Raw genomic sequence first — 19,911 nt, 5'->3', positions numbered from 1 at the left:
TTTCCATTTTGCATTTTTAATAATAGTTTTGTTGATTGGTTTTGGAGTCAGATGGGTAAAAAATTCTGACAATCAAGAATTATTCAACAAGAATTGTCCAACAAAGTCCTGAAGAGGCTGCTCGTTTCCACTGTCATAGCTCAGCATGACATGAGGATTGACATACTAGGGTTGTGAATTTGGAAGGTGATGTTTGAGGAGCTTGGGTAAGTTATAGCGAGTGTAAAGCTTACAGGTTTCAGGTTTTTTGTGTTGCTATGAAGCTGCTGAATCAATTATCGCGTGACAGTGGAACTTTTCAAATGATAAGGGGAGGAGGCAGGGTGAATGCATGGGGTGGACTTCTTAAAAGCTACAAAGTCAATATGTTTGGGTGGGGGCTAGCAATTGTGTTTTTATTGTGAAACCCACAGGAGTAGGTCATCCGTCATTGGCCATTTCAAAATGGAGACCAAGTGTTGTGAAGGTGGGATGAGTACTCTGCTTGACGTCCCTTTGCTGTTACGCAGCATGTTGGAGCTTATTGTTTCAGCTCTAACATGAATGGGATCACGATTATTGGACAATAGGACAGGAGGACAAAGATTGCACAGTAAAATGTCTTTGATTTTGCTTTAGCTGTGAATGGTTTTTTGCCAATTGATTTTGTGAGGGCAAAGGTATACTACAGATTTAAGTGCCAGAAGGTGGCAGGAACTGTAGTCATAGTGATGGGAGGTCATATGAAGAGCTAGTGGCATAGTGATAATGTTAAGGGGCTCAGGCTAATTCTTTGGAAATGTAGTTTCAAATCTTACCACAGCGACTGGTGGAATTCAAATTCAATTAATAAATCTGGAATTGAAAACTGATGACCACAAAGCTATATCAATTGTTGCTAGAACTGATCTGGTTCATTAATGCCCTTCGGGGAAAAAAAATCTGCTGTCCTCACCAGGTCGGGCCTACCAAACCCACATTAATGTGGCTGACTTTTAACTGTCCTCTGAAATGGCCCTAGCAAGACACTCATTTCAAGGGAGATTAAAAAGTGGACAGCAAATTTTGGCCTCATCAGTGATGCCCCATCCCACGAAAAAATAAAGAAGTGGCCTCTTAATAATAGGTAGCCCACACTCATGAAATCCTAAAAATGTTAGAAATAGGAGCAGAAGTAAACCTTCTAATTCCTCAAGCCTGCTCTGCCATTCAATATGATGAAGGCTAATTTTGTACCTCCACCCTATATTCATTATCCCTGTATTCCTTCAATTATTTAGTGCCCAAAAATGTATAAATATCAGTCTTGATCATACTCAAAAAGACTCACTCGGGCAGAACATTTTTAAGATTCTCAGCCTACTGCACGACAAAATTTCACATCAACTTTGTCCAAGATGGCTGACTTCCTTATCATCAAGCTGTGTCCTTGTGTTTTAACTGTATAACCTGAGGAAAACAGCCTTTCAGCAGCTACCCTGTCAAACCTTTGTAGAATAGTATACATTATAATGTATATGACCTCTCATTCTTCAGAACTTCAGGGAATATAGCCCCAGTCTACTCAATCTCTCCTCGTAAGACAACCCCTTCACCTCAGGAAGCAATCAAATGTGTCAGTTATTGAGTAACTCCCTGCAATATCTCACTGGACTTCAAGTCTCAATGACTCATTCTTTTGTATAAGCTGTCAGAGCAATTCCAATCCTCAGCCCCTTGAGAGCTGCACAGCTCAGTGTCACTCCCACTAATACCCACCCTCAACCTTCAAGCCTCCATAGGAAGCATGAGTGGGAAAGGCATGCAAATTACAGCTTCTCTGAACAGGAAGAGAAGTATTTTTTTTAAAAAACGAATAAATATTTCTCCTGCAATTTTTGAACTGATTCTTTCTTTCACAGAGAGGCCTGATCTGAAGTCAATGTATTTTGGGTGCCATTCGACAGGCTCGGTGCGGCCACAGCACAGATTCAGCAGAACAATGTCAGAGCCAAAATGGTTAAGTTGTGAATCACAGAAGGGGAGCAGCACAGAAAGAGGTCATTCAGTCCATCACCTCTGTTCCAGAACTCTGCAAGAGCTTCTCAACTCGGTGTCACTTCCTTCCGTTTGCCTACAGCCCTATAATTCTTTCTCCTCGAGTCTCCTTTTTGAATCCTACCTTCTCCGGCAATACATTCCTGATTTAACTGCTTACTGTTTTTCTTTCTGATATTGCCATTGGTTTCTTTGTCAGTCACTTTCGATCAATGCTTCTGGTTCTTGTTTTCAAGCAGAGATATTTCTAATATCCATAATCACAAAAGAGGTTGGATAGGCTGGGACTTTTTTTAACTGGAGTGTAGGAGGTTGAGGGGTGACCTTATAGAGGTTTGTAAAATCATGAGGGGCATAGATAAAGTGAATAGCAAGGGTCTTTTCCTGAGGGTGGGGAGGTTCAGGACTTGGAAATATACATTTAAGGTGAGAGGAGAAAAATTTAAAAAGGACACGAAGAGAGTGGTTTGTACGTGGAAGGAACTGCCAGAGTAAGTGGTGGATGTGGGTACAGTTACAACATTTAAAAGGCATTTGGATAAATAAATGAGTAGGAAAGATTTGGAATGATATGGGCCAAATGCAAGCAGGTGCGACTAGTTTGGTTTAGGAACGTGATTGGTGCAGACTAGTTGAACCAAAGGGTCTGTTTCCACACTGTATGGCTCTGTGACTCTATAGGAGTAGAATCTCACTATCCATTCTGTTCAGTCCTATCATGATTTGGCCACCTCTGGTTGTATAGTTGTATTCGCTAATGTGTAAAAAGGCGAAGAGGTGATTAAAAGTAGGTGTTTGAGATTATTGTATCCAAAGAAATTTTCTCTTTTCCGATTGTGAGGAAGAGTTTGTTCACACAAGACACAGAGCAAATCTGCAGCGTTCTTGTCCAAAATAAAAAACGAAGGGATCTGCAGATCAATTTCCAGACCGCTGATCGTGTTCCAAATACAGGTAAATGGAGTTGAAATGCAGAGACCAATGTGGCCTCAGTAAATTGTTGAGACAGTTTGAGAGGCTGAATGATCTCCTGTTCTTATAACAAGTTTGAAACCCTGATTCTTTTTCCCTCAAAGCAATTTCAACAGGGGGAACAGAGAAGTGGGGCTGAAGGAATCAGGATTGTTGTCGTACAAAATCTCAGGGTGGCTTCCACCTCAGCCCTTTGCCCAAGGCTGAAAGCATTGCCTTGCTGCACTTCCAGCCAGTACCACTGGGGAGAGGGAGGGTGCTGAATCAGGATAATGTTGAAAAATGCAAGCCAGCCTGGGGGTCAGTATAATAGACCAGTCATCTTACCATATTTATATTCCAGAGAATTCCAATTCAAATCCAGTTCTTAAAAAAACAGTTTTGGTAAAAAATGGCAATGAAGCTGTCGGATTACTGTTACAAACCCCACCGATTCTGTCCCATTATGTCACTCTAGTCCTACACCAACATGGTGAACTCTTAATGCTCTTTGAAGCATAACCCATTTGCGATGCTACTATCACCATTTCAAGGTGCACCTAGGGATGGGCAATTGATGCCAGCCTTGTAAGTGATGCCTATGGCCTCAGAAGAAATTAAGAACCAAATTTAGGAATATACTTGGCCATTGAGTGATGGGAAAATGCTGACAATTCTCCCTATCAGGTCGGTGATTTGGGTGAGAGTGGGGCAGTGTCATTACATCCATTCCCCACCCACTTCTCCCCCTGTTACATTGTCTCCATGACTAACAAGAAAGTGCAATGTAGACCTGTCCAGTGTTAGACCTCGATATTGGTTCCAGAATGCACTGGGTAACAATGGCTGCCATGAGGACCATTGGATTAGGAAAGGGCACAGAGAAAACACAGGAGGAGACACTGAGATGTAAGTGGTGTTACAGGGCATTACATTCCCCAAGACCCTACATCCATCCTTGAACAACATGTTTTAAATCCAGCTACCTAAAGACACTGTGCTTACCTGCTCCCGTTCAGCCAGACGTCTCTCCTCCTCTCTCTGGAGTCTCTCCATCTCCTCATATCTTCTCCTCTGCTCCCTCTCCTGCTGTTTCCGGTGCTCCCGGTCTCTCCTTTGTTGCTGCAAGTGCCAGAGTAATGTAGAGTGAGAGAAAATGGGATGATGAGAGCAAAAAGTGTTAAATCTGACTAATTATTCTTCATATTTCCCCTCCCACTCCACCCTCACTATCCTCAGGGTCAAAGTGCCTCCCTGTGGCTACTCTCCTCCTTCCCAACACAAGACAGGAGTAAAAACATCTGTAAGCCAACAGACAGAATTTGGAAGATGATGGACCCCCCAAGATGATTTGTTGTGGGAGATACTTAGAACAGCAACATCCTGTAGTTAAGTAGCTTCTTCAACAAAGGAAAATGTCCCAAAGATTTGGCATCAAATATTATTAAACAAAATTGAACACTGAGCCACATACAGCAACCGACAAGGAGATGTTAACATTTTTTTTGAATGATGCAGGTTTTAAGAAATGTTTTAAAGGAGGTTAGGGAACAAGTTTAGAGTTGGAATCCTGGAGTTTCAGGTTTAGGGATGTGAATGTACAATCTCCACTGGTGCAATGATTCAGAATTGGAGGTAGAAAAGGAAGCAAAACTGGAGGAGAGCAGAAATCTTGGAAAATTTTGGGGCTGGAGGAAATAACAGAGACTGGAAGCAAGGTGGGGAAGCCATGGAGGACTTTTCAAATAAGAACAGCTTTAAAATGGAGCTATTGCTGGTCTGGGTGCAAACATAGATTACTGAGAACTGGAGATAATGGGTGAATGGGCCTAGATACAGGTTAGGATATGGGACAACGTGAATTTAAATGAACTCACATTTATGGAGGGTGAAACATGGGAATTTCCCAGACGATCCAACTGTGAATCAAAGAGCAGACATTATGGACTGTATTAATGGTGCCATGCACTATTGGCAGTGGAGGTATGGGGCACTGTCTGTGTGTCAATTTCAAGGCTATCCTGCTGCTGGCGATAATGACTAGGTGGGGGGTTGTCGTCTCGATGAGGTCAACTAACACTGCTAAAAGCTCAATAAGAATTTGTTAAGGCTGGAACTTCACATTTTTTTCAAAGACCTGAACAGTTACTCTCACCTTTAGAACTGACAAATTAAATGGAACCTGGAAAGAGTGGGAAGCCAGTGAGTTGATTGATTGGTGAGTATTGGTGAGTTAGAGTCATAGAGTCCTACAGCACGGAAATAGGCCACTCAGCCCCAACTGGTGCATGAAAACCAGTCAGTTCCCTTTTTCATAGAGGAGTTAGCATAAGAAACTGGAACTTTAAAAGTTTTTTTTTAAAATAAGAGGAAGTAAAACATTCAGCTAACTTCCCAATATTTAAGTTACATCAACAGAAGAGAAAATGAGGAGCTAGTGTATTTTTGTTTAAGTATTACAGGTTATTTGTAGTGGCAGTCATTACTATCTGATAGAGGAATGGTAGACAATAGTGCATAGATTGTGCCATGTATAATACCTAGAATGTTTTCCATATCCTAATTAATTATATGTACAAGAAGTGTCCGCAGTTGTTGCAGCTTGAGTAACAGCTGGTGTCAATGCAGTACGTTTGTGAGGTTGAGATATTTGTGAACATTTTGTTTATAGATGGGGTCATAGAATCTGTACAATGTGGATAGAAGCCAATCAGCCCATTGAGTTTGCACCAACTTTCTGAAGAGCATCCCACCCAGCTCCCTCCATTATTCCCATATTTACAATGACTGATCCAAATAGCCTATATATCCTTGGATACTACTTTCAATTTGACATGGCCAATCCCCATAGCCTGCACAGCTTTGGTCTGTGGGAGAAAACCACAGCACCTGTCTGAAGTTCACACAGACATGGGGAGAACATGCAAACTCTACACAGATAGTCACCCAAGGCTAGAATCGAACCTTGGTCCCTGGCACTGTGAGGAAACAGTGTCAACCACTGAGCCACACCTAGCAGTTTAAGAGTACTCAGGGAGAGAATGAATAGGCAAACATCAATGTGATAAGCCGAATTGACTCTTTCTGGGCTGATCTGATTTGAGATAATGTGCATATCAAGAACTTAACACAAAGTGCTCACAGCCAGGCTCTCTCCAAGTGGATTTGAATCATAAACTGAAGATACTTTAAATGTTTTTGGGTGAATGGGGAAATCCTCCTTTGTAAATCCACAAAGGAATTCACAGTTTCAAGAAAGGGACTCAATGCTTCCCAAAAGAAATGAGACAAATACTGAGGGGAAAAAGGGAGTAGAAAGATTGGCCAAGTTGTGGGAGATTGAAAGGGAGGACCTTTGTCTGGAACATTTAACACCAGCATGGACAGTTGAGATGAATGTCAAGATTAGAGTGATGCTGAAAAAGCACAGCAGGTCAGGCAGCATTTGAGGAGCAGGAAAACTGACGTTTCGGGCAGGACCCTTCGTCAGCTTCCTGACCTGCTGTGCTTTTCCAGCACCACTCTAACTTTGACTCTAATCTCCAGCATCTGCAGTCCTTACTTTCACCTATTTAAGATGAAAGGCCTGCTGAATATTCTATATAACATTATGTTGTAGACCTTTTATTTGTTCATGGGTGAGAGCATTGCTGGTTGGGCCAGTGTTTATTATTCACCCTTAGTAACCCTTGAGAAGGTGGAGCTGAGCTGCCTCCTTAAAATGCTATAGATCTCGTGATGTAGTTGGATCCACAATACCAGTTGTAGGAAGAATAAGAAAAGAGGAAGACTAGGGAGTAGGAAGAAGTAGTAGAAGGAATTCCAGGATTTTGACCAGCATCATGGAAGGAACAGTGATATATTTCAAAGTCAAATGCTGAGTGGTATGGATAGGGTAAATAGGCAAAGTCTTTTCCCTGGGGTTGGAAAGGCCAGAATTAGAGGGCGTAGGTTTAGGGTGAGAGGGGAAAGATATAAAAGAGATCTACGGGGCAACCTTTTCACACAGAGGGTGGTACATGTATGGAATGAGCTGCCAGAAGAAGTGGGGGAGGCTGGTACAATTGCAACATTTAAGAAGCATTTAGATAAGTATATGAATAGGAAGGGTTTGGAGGGATATGGGTCAGGTGCTGATAGATGGGACTAGATTGATTTGGGATATCTGGTCGGCATGGACGGGTTGGACCGAAGGCTCTGTTTCCATGCTGTCCATCTCTATGACTCTATGAGTGGCTTGGAGGGGAATATGCAGGTTGTGATGTTCCCATGTATTTGCTGTCCTTGTCCTTCTAAGTGCTAGCTTGGGAAGTGCTGTCAAAGGAGCCCAGATGTGTTGCTGCATGGAATGATACACAATGTTGCTTCTGTGCGTCGGTGATGGAGTGAGTGAATGCTGAAAGGTGATGAACGGGGTGCCAATGAAGCAAGCTCCTTCCCCCTCAACAGTGTTAAGCTTCTTGACTGGTGTTGGAGCTTCACTCATCTAAGCATGTGGGGAGTAGGCAGTGGGCCGGCTCTGGGGGAGTCAGGGGGTGAAATGCTCACTGCAAGCCTGTTTGTGTTTCCAGTCATGCAGTAACTGGTCATTCAAGGAGGCATTCGTGGAGGATGCAGCAATTATAATGCCATTGAATATTAAAGGGCAATGGATTTTCTCTTTTGGAGACAGTAATTGTCTGGCTGTTGTGTGGTGCAAATGGTATTTGCCACTTATCAGTCAGATATTGTTCAGATCTTGCTGCATTTGCACATGGACTGCTTCAGCATCTGAGAAGTCACAAATGATGCTGAACATTGCACAATCATCAGTGAACATTCCCAATTTTGACCTTAAGATGGAGGGTTAGGCCTTGTCTAACCAGGTTTGCTCTGGTTTCCTCCCACAATGAACTGTGCAGGTTAAGTGAATTGGCACGCGAAATTGCCTATAGTGTTAGGTGGAGTTAGTCAGGAGTAAATGTGGGGTAATGAGTCCTGGTGGGTTACTCTTCGGAGAGTTGGATTTGTTGGGCTGAAGGGCCTGTTTCTACACTGTCGGGAATCTAATCAAGCATTGACAGCTTATTTTGTACTAGGAATGATTCCAGCAAAGAGCTTCCCTCAAATTCCCACTGATTTTAGTTTTGTTTGACTCCTGGATGCCACACTCTGTCAAATGCAGCCTTGGTGTCAAAGGCAGTCACTCTCACCTCACCTCTGGAATTCAGCTCTTTTATCCTTGTTTAGGCCAAGACCATAATGAGGTCAGGAGCTGGATGGTCCTAGGAACCTGAACTGAGCATCAGTGAGCAGGTTATTCTTGAGCCAGAGCCACTTGATCACACTGCCAATGAGCAATTTGATTAATTCACTGATGACCAAGAATAGTCTGATGGGGCATTAGTTGTCCAGGTTGGATTTGCCTGCTTTTTGTGGACAGGACTGAACAATTTTCCATATTGCTGGGTAGATGCCAGTGTCATATTGTACTAGAACAGCTTGCCTAGGGAGCACAAGTCATCGGCATAGAATGTTACAAGCAGTCACAGCTTTTTCAGCACCCAGTGCCTTCATCCAGTTAAATATCACACTGAGTGAATCAAGTTAGGAACCTCTGGAGGGAGCTAAAATGGATGATTCACTTGTCACTTCTGGCTAACGACTGTTACAAAAGGAACCTCGATTATCCGAATATCAATTACCAAATAACGGATTATCCGAAGGTGATTTCCAGGTACCGATAGAAACGTTACATCAAAGAGCTGTTTCAACCCTGATCTCATCTTTTGTTTACAGGTACAATGATTAAAAACAAACTCGACTCAGTGAAGTGCTGCCGAGAACAGGCACTGTCTCCAAATGACTGACCACCCGCCCTCTCTCTCTCCCCCAACACTTTCCCTGGAGTTCTACACAGGGGTGAACCCTAAACGCTCCCCTTGCCAGATAATCTCTCCAACATTGTCCAGTACAGGGCAGAGGTGGAACCTATCAAAAGGTTGTGTGTGCCTGTCTGTGTGTGCGTGCTAATGGAAGACTTACCCACAAAGGCAGCAGCAGTCTTAATGGAGGGGGGGGCACAAACAGAGGGTTCAGACAGTGGGTGGGGAAGGATTGGTGTGTGGGGTTGGGGCAGCGGGTTTGGGGGGCGAGGGGGCGGATGGTGGGGCAGGTTGGGAGCAGAAGGGTTTGGGGACAGGCGGGATTAGGGGCAGACAAGGGGGGTGGGATGGGAGCGGACGGGCTTGGGGACGTACTTTATTGGGGGCGGGCGGGGGAGGACGGGGTTGAGGGCAGACGGGAGTGATGGGGAAGGACGGGATTGGGGGCGGATGGGAGTGATGGGGAAGGACGGGTTGGGGGCAGGCACGGGGTGGGTGCAGACGGGGGTGGGGGGGGGGGTGGCATCTTGCACGCAGTGTGCTTTTGCCTAGTGTCCTGAACAGGGAGAAGACTTCACAGAAAACTCCGAGCCCCAGAGGAAATCAATTAACCGAATAATCAATTATTCGAACGAAATAGTGCCCACCCATCTTGTTTGGATAATTGAGGTTCCTCTGTAGTTCAGCCTTGTATTTTGCACGTATGTGCTGGGCTCCTCATTCATTGAGGATGGCAATAATTTTGAAACTCCCTCCCCCCACTGAGTTATTGAATTGTCCACCATGATAAACTAGATGTGGTACAACTGCAGATCTTAAGTTTGAAGCATTGATTGTGGGAACACTTAGCCCTGTGACCATTTGCTGGATATGTTATTTGGCATGCAAGTCATCGTGTTTTATTATTGCACCAGGTTGGCGCCTCAATTTCAGCCATTCCTAGTGCTACTACTGCACTCTTTATTAAACCAGGGATGATCTCTTAGCTTGATGGGAATAATCACACAAGGCATGAAGTTGCAATGCTGGTTAACCATAACTTTTCTGCTATGGCCAGTTTTGTGTTGCTAGATCCGTTCAATATCTGTCTCATGTAGCAAGGCGATAGTGCCACAAAACGTGATGGAATGTACCATCAGCATGAAGATGGGACTTTGTGTCCACAAGGAATAAGTAGTGGTCACTCTTACCAATGGACAGATGCATCCATGACCTTGAGCTTAGTGGGGATGAGGTCAAGTACATCCTTCCCTCTTGTTACTTCACTCAACAGCTGCTGCAGGTCTGGTTTGGCAGTCTGTCCTTTAGGATTTGACCTGCTCAGTGGGAAGCAGTGCTGCTGACAGTGAACTCCCCTGCTCAGGCTATAATCTGTGCCCTTAACACCCTCAGCAACTTCCTCTAAGTGGTGTTCAGTCTGAAGGAGTACTGATTCATCAGCTCAGGAGTTTTCTTTGTCCTTGCTTGACCTGATGCCATAAGACTTCAAGGGTCCAGAGTCAATGTTGGGACTACCAGGGCAGTTCCTTCTTAAGTGTTTCTGGTTCTGTCACCATCTCTGTTGGGTCTATCCAGTCAGCGGGATACTCAGGGGTTGTGAGGATTTCTGGGATATTCTCTGGATGGTATGATTCCATAAGAAGCAAGTCAGTAATATGATAAACTGGTATTCACTCACAGTCAAATAACTCCCCCATCCTAACCACAGCCCCACCTCAGCTCTGGAAGTTGGATGGATTCTGGATCAGCAGTTTCACTCCAGCCAACTGATTCACATTGAGGAAGCAGTAGTGTACAATAGTTTAAATGTGGTGTTCACCGTGTCCCAAAAGAATAACTTCCAACACTTCAACTTAACATAGAACATAGAACAATACAGCGCAGAACAGGCCCTTCGGCCCTCAATGTTGCGCCGACCTGTGAACTATTCTCAGCTCGTCCCCTTATACTATCCCATCATCATCCATGTGCTTATCCAAGGATTGTTTCAATCTCCCTAATGTAGCTGAGCTAACTGCATTGGCAGGTAGGGCATTCCACACCCTTACCATCTCTGAGTGAAGAATTTGCCTCTGACATCTGTCTTAAATCTATCACCCCTCAATTTGTAGTTATGCCCCCTTGTGTAAGCTGACGTCATCATCCTAGGGAAAAGACTTTCACTGTCTACCCTATCTAATCCTCTGATTATCTTTTATGTCTCTATCAAATCCCCTCTTAGCCTTCTTCTTTCCAATGAGAACAGACCCAAGTCTCTCAGCCTTTCCTCATAACAGCTTCCCTCCAGACCAGGCAACATCCCTGTAAATCTCCTCTGCACCTTTTCCAATCCTTCCACATCTTTCCTGAAATATGGTGACCAGAACTGTATACAATATTCCAAGTGTGGACGCACTAGCGTTTTGTATAGTTGCAGCATGTTATTGTACCTCCGGAACTCAATCCTTCTAACAATGAAACCTAACATACCATATGCCTTCTTAACAGCACTATCAACCTGGATGGCAACTTTCAGGGATCTATGTACATGGACTCCAAGATCCATCTGCACATCCACACCACCAAGAATCTTTCCATTGACCCAGTACTCTGCCTTCTTGTTATTCTTCACAAAGTGAATCACCTCACATTTAGCTGCATTGAACACCTCGCAGCCCAGTTCTGCAGGTTATCCAAGTCCCCCTGCAACCTGCAGTATTCTTCCACACTGTCCACTACTCCACCGACTTTAGTGTCAGCTGCAAATTTACTAATCCATCCACCTATGCGGTGGTCCCAGAACAGATCGTTGTGGCACACCACTAGTAACCGGACTCCAGGCTGAATATTTCCCATCAACCACCACTCGCTGCCTTCTTACAGAAAGCCAGCTTCTAATCCAAACTGCTAAATCTCCCTCAATCCCATCCCTCTGCATTTTCTCCAACAGCCTACCATGTGGAACCTTATCAAAGGCTTTACTAAAGTCTGTGTATGCCACATCAACTGCCCTACCCTCATCTCCATGCTTGGTCACCTTCTCAAAAAAACTCAATGAGGTTTGTGAGACACTACCTGCCCCTGATGAAACCATGTTGACTATATCCAATCAAATTGTTGCTTGCTAGATGATTATAAATCCTATCTCTTATAAACCTTCCCAAAACCTTTCCTATAACAGAAGTAAGGCTAACTGGCCTGTAATTACCTGGGTCATCTCTACTGCCCTTCTTGAACAAGGGCACAACATTTGCAATCCCACAGTCCTGCGATACTAAACATGTAGACAATGATGACTCAAAGATCAAAGCCAAAGGCTCCAGCACCTCCTCCCAAGCTTCCCAGGGAATCCTTGGATAAATCCCATCCAGCCCAGAGGACTTGTCTACTTTCATTCCTTCTAGAATTGATAACACCTCTTTGTAACTAACCTCGATCCTTTCCAGTCTAATATCTCATATCTCATTCTTCTCCTCTACAATATTCTCCTTTTCCTGAGTGAAAACCAATGAGAAATGTTCATTTAACACCTCTTCGATTTCCACAGAGTCAACACTCAACTTCCCACTTTTTCCTTTGACTGGACCTTAATCATCCTTTTATTCCTTACCTATTTGTTGAAAGCTTTAGGGTCCTCCTTTCACCACATGTAGTGTCTCATTGTAAATATTAGAAATCAAATGGGGCAGCTGAATAGGAGAACAAGATACTGCCTCAGTTAGCAGTCATTAGAATCATCCCATTCTTGGCATTAAAACTTTTTGTAAAAGAGTATGGGGTGAATGGAAAGGGGAAAGAAATGTTGGTGGGGGCTTAAACAACACACAACAGGGTTGTAATAGGTTCATTATTGTGAATGATTGGCATAATCTATGCTGAATGTTATGTTACTGGCTGGGCCCAAGCTAAAATACTGTGTCTATTTCTGCCCACTGCAGTTTCAGAAGTCAAACTTTTGGAGCCAGTGGGGAGTTTTGCCAACATTGTCCCAGTGATGTGGTTTTTAATTCTGTGGAGTGATTGCTGAAGCTGGGATGGTTGATCCAAGAGCAGAGGAGGTTAAATAGATCAAATAAAATGCATTCAAAGTCTTGAAAAAAATCATGATAAAGGTGGATAGCATCTGTTTCCATGGGCAGGAGGTTCAGTCACAAGACTACACAGATTTAAAGTTGTGGACAAAAAAACAAATAGGTGCAAGAACATTTTTTTAAGTGTCAAGTCGCTATGGTCTGGAATGCACCATCTAAAAAGACACTGGACATAAAACCATCAGCAACTTTTGAAAGGGAATTTGATACATTTTTAAAAGGGAAGTTTTTCAGTGGGGCAAGTGGGGTTGAGTGGGATTAATTGGCTAATGCCTTCAAAATGTCAATGCAGAATAGATGAGCCAAATAGCCTTCTCCTGTGCTGTGCAAGCCTCTGAATCTACAATATGAATAGTTAACAACTCTATTATCATGTCTTCATAGAATCACAGAATCAAAGAGCTATTACAGTGCAGGAGGAGGTTATTCAGGTCCTCATGCCTGCACCTACTCTTCAGATGAATATCATTACGTGCTGGCATTCTCCTGCCTTCTCCCCATACCCTTGCTTATTATTTCTATCCAACATTATCCAATACCCTCACAGAGTCATGGAGTCATAGCCATGTACAGCACAGAAACAGACTCTTCAGTCCAACTCATCCATTGTGACCAGATATCCCAACCTAATCTAGTTCCATTTGCCAGCACTTGGCCCATATCCCTCTATACCATGCCTATTCATATACACATCCTGATGCCTCTTAAATGTTGTCATTGTACCACCTCCACCATAGCTCATTCCATACATGCACCACCACTCTCTGCATGAAAATGTTGCCCCTCAGGTCCATTTTAAATCTCTCTCATCTCACCTTAAACATATACCCTCTAGTTTTGGACTCCTCTACCATGGGGAAAAGATCTTGGTTGTTCATCCTAACCATGTCCCTCATGATTTGAAAAACTTCTATAAGATTAACCCTCAGATAGAAGGCAAGTTAGATAAGCTAAATGGCTGCCTTGTATTTTCTATTAACTTGGAGTTGGATGGACCTGGATCTTTTTCTTTATCCTATGTCATTGATACAAGGAGATGTAGAGAAATCTATAAGGACACAACCTTATTCACATTGTTTATTCTTGCACATGAGCTTCCCTTACTCTGGTCCTTGCTGAGTCAGCTATTCATTCCATAGAATCAGTCATATTCGCACCAAAAGCTAGACAGGAAGGAGCCATTCTTCCCTAACCTGCCAGACTCAGAAACAATAGCAACATTCAAAACTACCAAACACACGTCAATAGAGAAGGTTATATTTCCATCAAATGCCCCCTCACACTGCTACTCAATCACATCGTTTTATAAGAAACACTGAATTGCTGACCAGCGAGAGGGGATGTCAAAGGGTAAAACGAGAAGAATAGACCAGAAATCAATAAACAGGATACCTTGGCTAAAAAATAAACATTATTTGAAGAGAAAAAAAAAATTTAATCAACTGGTAACAGGCAGGAAGACATTCAATGATGTGGAGAAACTGGGATTGCTCTTCTTAGAGTGAAAGATTTAAGAGGAAATTTAATTGGGGTGTATAAAGCCATAAGTTGTAACACCCATAAGTTGTAACATAAAGAAATAAAGTGGTTTTGTTACTGAACAAAGCAGGCCAAAGAATCTGAGCCCTAATGGAAACACAAACAAAGATGTGCATTTTTATAGTGTAGCATTCCACACAACCACCAAGCATCTCAAAATACTTTACAGCCAATAAAGTACGCTTCAAATGCTTCAGCATTTAACCAACAATTTTGCACACAGCAAGCTCCTAATAACAGCAATGCTATTAAGCCTATCAAGAGTGTTTACTATTCAAAAATGTTATGGGTAATCTGATTGTAGCTTTAACTCCACTTTCCAGCCCTATCTCCTATAACCCTAAACTCCCTTGCTGATCAAAATCTGTCCAACTTAGCCCTGTATATATTCAATGATCCAGCCTCTGCTGGTCTCTGGAAAGCAGCAGTATTATAATGATCAGCTATTTGATTTTTGTGATGCTGGTTGAGGGACCAATATTGAAGGGATAAATATTTGACAGCACACTGGAGATAACCTCCCTGCTCTACAAAATAGCCTGAGGAGATCTTTTCCATCCACCAAAGCAGTCAGATGAGGCCTCAGTTTAACATCTCATCTGTGGTCAAACTAGACACAAGTTAATTTACCTTATGGCTGCTGGGAGATATACATGAGAATAATTAAATAAATCGGAAGTGCATAGTTGGCATCTGTACTGGTGAACATGTAATTCCCAAGTTATCCCAAAATCTCACCTGATTGAGTGATGGCCTTTCAGGAAGGACATCTGCTATCCTTACCTGGTCTGGCTGACTTGTGACTCCAGACCCACTGCATTATTGATGACTCTTAACTGCTCTGTGAAAACGTCTTGTAGCAAGTCACTGAATGTTAACAAGATACTATCAGGAGGGCAATTTGGAAATGGATAATGAATGCTGGCCAGTGATGTCCATGTCCTGCGAATTATTTTTTAAAAAATAACTGACAAAAGAATCAGAGAGCGGGAGGAGCATTCCTTTTAAAAAATGCAGCAAGTGCATCATGTGGAACACTGTAACTGAAAGGGTGCTGGAAGCAGTTTCAGAAATTTACTTCCACACATTAATTGGATAAATCCTCAAAATGGACCATTTTCCAGGATAACAGGGAAGGATTAGTTGTCGGATTAATTGGACAGCTCTCTCAAAGAGATCGGAGGGCTGACTGCCCTCATTCCAGGCTCACTACTTTTGTGTTTCATATGAAATTAACAGGTTAAAAAAAAAAGCACGTTACCAGATGGTTTTTGAAGCTGTGGATCAATTTACAATGTCAAAATTAGGATAGATAGGTTTTGACAGCAAAGGCTATTAATGGTCACCAAATGGTCTAGCTAATGTACAGATCAGTCAGGATTCTAAGTGAATAACAATCAAGCAAAATGGTATCTTTCAGCTTTTACACTACTTCTGAGAAGAAAAGGCATTCTCATTTCTAAAGCAACTTTCTCAACCTCATGCCATCCAAAAGTACTTCACTGACTGTATGAAAATTTGCAAAATGTAGTCACTGTTGCACTGTAGGAAATGAGGCTGTCAATGTGCATAACAGAAAGCTCCCTCACAGAGCAACATAACAATGATTAGACAGTGAACTTGATTGAGGGATGAAAATTGACTTCAGAACACGGTGTGGGGGTGGGGAGGGCAGGAGTCTTCTTCCTCTTTAAAACAGTGCTACTGAATCTTTTACATCCACTGGAAGGGATAAATATGCTCTCTGCTTCAAAATGAAAATGTATGGATGGTTGCCCAAAAATGTGGTTGGACTTGAAACTATAGTGATGCAACACAAGACCAAAATGTCTACGAGTAATCTTATGAGCTGCCCCACAGTGCTAGACCCGTACAGGCAGCTTCCTAGAGTGTCCATCCACATCCACAGAAATGTGCAAAAAGAATTAGTGCCAGTCACAGTCAAGGCTGACTGTTCTTCACCGTATCCCGAGCCCTATTACCTCTTCTAGTCTCCGCCGTTGCTCCTTCTGCTCCTCAATGCGTTTCTGCCGCTCAGCCAGCAGTTGGCGCTTGTGCTCCTCATTTTCCCGCTGCTGCTGCTCCTGCAGCTGTTGCCTCTTGATGGCCTCTGACCTTTCCTTGTTGGCCAATTGCAGGCGCAGGAAGTCTCGGCGGAGGGTGGATTCTCCAGGCAGGTTCACGATGGAACTGGATGACGTAGGTGGGGGTAGGGGGTGGGAAGTCATTAGATTGTGCATTATCAGGAGACCTGGAGAACCTTCAACATTGCAGCTTGATTGGGGAAGAGTATTGGGGTGAGATTCAAAACTGAGAAGCTATCCCTGACCTCAATTACAACAAAGTTCAACAAATTGGCTTCGTTGCACTTCACTGTCATATTTGTGCCCAGAAAGAACTTTATGAAGGTTCCTAAACTCTTCACAGCCAATAAAATATTTTCAACAGTGTGCTCAATTTTGTAATAGAGGAAACCCATTCACCAATTTATGCAGAGCAAGCTCTCAAAAGCAGTGATGAGGTAAAATGACTAGATCATCTGTTTCAGTGACATTGATTGAGGGATAAATATTGGCCCCAGGATTTTAAGACTCTCTTGTCCTTCTACAAAATAATGGCCACATGTTGCTTTATGTATACTCAACAGAGCAGACAGATTCTCAGTTACCGAATGCATCTAAAACACCTCGAATAGTGGAACATTCCCTCATGGCCACAATGGAACTATCAGCTCTGGATAAAGTCTCAAGTCTCTTGAATGGAAATAAAACCCAACTTTGGACTCAGACAACAGCATTCCCCACTAATACATGGAGACACCAAGGACAACTGAAATCTCTACAGTCTTCATTTCAATTAACAACACTGAAGTCAACAAATTGGAGGGAAGAAAGAATTCCACACTCCCCTCCCCACCTTCCCTCTCCCCCCCAAGTCCTCCATTTGATTCAAGCTCAGTTACCTTGGTTCTCCGAATTCATGATCTTCCTCCTCTTCCTCGCTCCCACTGTATTCGTATTCTGTCTCATCTGTAGTAATCACAGAAAAGTCATGTGTCATATTAGGTTACAACACTGTATATTTCTGTGACAGTTTTAATGTAGAAAAGTGTTCCAAGATGCTTCACACAACACTATTAAGGTCAGAGACTGAGCGAACATAAGAAGAAATAAGGAATAGTGACCAAACAAATTAATTGAGCGAGAGCGAGAGATTTTTCAAGGAACTCTCTTAAAGGAGAGGAATTTAGAGAGTGAGATGGTTTAGGGAGAATATTTCACATTATGCAGCTGAAGATGTGACCATCAATGGTCAAGTCATGAAAATCAGAGGCTGGGTGGTGCTGGTTTAGAGGGCCAAATGGCCTACTCCTGCAACCTATTGTCTCTTGTCTATCAGAATTAGAAGCAGTAATATAATTTGGGGCAAACTGGAGGTAGAGGCTGGGGGAATATTACAGAGATCATGAGAATTGTGGGGGCTGATGGTGGTGACAGATATAGGGGGTTTATTGGGCCTGCAGGAGCTTACAGTGATATAGTAATGTAAATAATTACAGGACAATAAGATCCCATCAATAATCCAACCAGGCATGCACCCCTGATAAAGGGTATTAAGTGGATTGAGAGCAAGGGGCAATGTAAAGACTTCTGGGTAAATCTGTGGTCACATTCTTGAATATTTGGCGACACTGTGAAGATTTGAGGCACCAAGAGGAAAGAAAGAAGAAAAGAGCTGTCTGTAATGGAAGCACGTTACCCCATTCACCTAGAGTCAAAGAGACATGGAGATGTACTGCACAGAAACAGACCCTTCGGTCCAACTCATCCATGTTGACCAGATATCCTAAACTAATTTAATCCCATTTGCCAGCACTTGGCCCATATCCCTCTAAACCCTTCCTATTCATAAATCCATCCAGATGCCTTTTAAATGTTGTAATCGTACCAGCCACCACTGCTTCCTCTGGCAGCATATCACATGTAGCACCCTCTGCGTGAAAAGGTTGCTCCTTAGGTCCCTTTTAAATTTTTCATTTCTCATTCTAAACCTATGCCCTCTCGTTCTGGACTCCTCCAATCCAGGGAAATAACCTTGTCTATTTATCCTATCCATGCCCCTCATGATTTTATAAACCTCTATCAGGTCAGCCTTCAGCCTCCAACATTCCAGGGAAAACAGCCCCAGACTATTCATTCTCTCCCTATAGCTCAAACCCTCTGACCCTGGCAACATTCTTGGAAATCTCTTCAGAACCCTTTCAAGTTTCACAACATCTTTCCGATAGGAGAGAGACCAGAATTGCACACAATATGCCATGCGCATCATGCATTTTTGGTATGTAATAAGTATGTTATTTTATGGTTTAAACTCTGATTAAACTCAACATATCCACTGTACGAGGAGCAGTTAGTTCTGATTGATTAGATAATTGATACCATCAACAAAGTGGAAAAAAAAACAAAGACTTATCAAGACCAGGAACCAGCGAGCAATGTGGGCACTGGCAAACGACATCTAAATTTTCAGCTGGGTTCAAGATGGATGGAGGTGGGAGCACGGATCTCAGTTCAGTCCAGAGAGCATTGGAATAGTCAGTAGTTGAGGTTCATAGAGGAAGAAAGCAGGCAACAGTTCTCCCGCTTTCACCATTGAAATCTAGTACTCACCTTTCTCGCCCCTCTTCTTCTTGGTCCGGTCAATGTGGTCCTTGAGTTGGATCCGGACTTGCCTCTCATTGAGTTGGTCCCTGATGAAGGGATGTTTCAGCAGCTGATCTGTCGCTGGCCTCTGCCCATGATTCTTCACCAAGCACCCCTCAATAAAAGACACAAACTTCTTTGACCTGGGGAAGAGTGAAGGAGAAAATCAAGAAGGAAAGTGCATGGGGTGGCTTACAGATGCCAATCACCATGCCACACATCCACACCTCTGAGTGCCCTGGATTGAAGTAAATGGAACCCACCTCCCCACGCATTAACAAGTTGCCATGGTTTCTCAGTCAAGAAACCAGCCTCCATTCTGTCTGTCAAGGGGACAGGTAACCAGACCATGGCAAGGTGAGGCCCTTAAGTGGCGAGTCAGGAATGTCATTCAAAGACCTTCTTAATCAGTGCATAATTACAGAGGTGACTAATTTGGATTCTGCCTCCAAAAGCCTGATGTAACAACGTTTATGTTATTCTACATAAGGACCTGGATAACATTAGGTTGAAAATCCAACCACTGACGATTGTACATAAGGGCTGAATTCACAGGCACATCCGCGACCAGGCTAGTATTATCAAAGAGGAGCATACTTCAAATGATCATAAGATGATGTATGAGACCTATATATCCTCAGGTCACAAGCTATGTGTGGTGAGCAGATTGCTTAAAGGTACAGTGACCTATTGGGTTTATTTAAGGTATATTGGCATGGGGACTCAGTGATTAGCACTGCTACATCACAGCACCATCGATCCGGGTTC

At 43.1% G+C, this 19,911-nt stretch overlaps 1 protein-coding gene across 8 annotated transcripts in view; it reads right to left on the bottom strand.

Annotated features, from left to right (window-relative positions):
• LOC140478784 (TRAF2 and NCK-interacting protein kinase-like) overlaps positions 1–19,911 on the bottom strand; it is a 245,463-nt gene that overhangs the window by 63,234 nt on the left and 162,318 nt on the right. For all 8 annotated transcript variants that reach the window (XM_072572152.1, XM_072572154.1, XM_072572155.1 and 5 more), the window contains exons 10-13: positions 19,111–19,286; positions 17,403–17,469; positions 16,423–16,630; positions 3,973–4,089 (exon numbers count right to left, since the gene is read on the bottom strand). In XM_072572152.1, the coding sequence (XP_072428253.1) occupies positions 3,973–4,089; positions 16,423–16,630; positions 17,403–17,469; positions 19,111–19,286 (568 nt within the window). The remainder of the gene's footprint in view (positions 1–3,972; positions 4,090–16,422; positions 16,631–17,402; positions 17,470–19,110; positions 19,287–19,911) is intronic.

This window comes from Chiloscyllium punctatum, chromosome 6 (assembly GCF_047496795.1).
Source record: "Chiloscyllium punctatum isolate Juve2018m chromosome 6, sChiPun1.3, whole genome shotgun sequence".
Classification (NCBI taxonomy): Eukaryota; Metazoa; Chordata; class Chondrichthyes; order Orectolobiformes; family Hemiscylliidae; genus Chiloscyllium; species Chiloscyllium punctatum.
The sequence above is the reverse complement of the archived record's forward strand: the minus strand, read 5'-3'. Positions and strand labels throughout refer to the sequence as shown.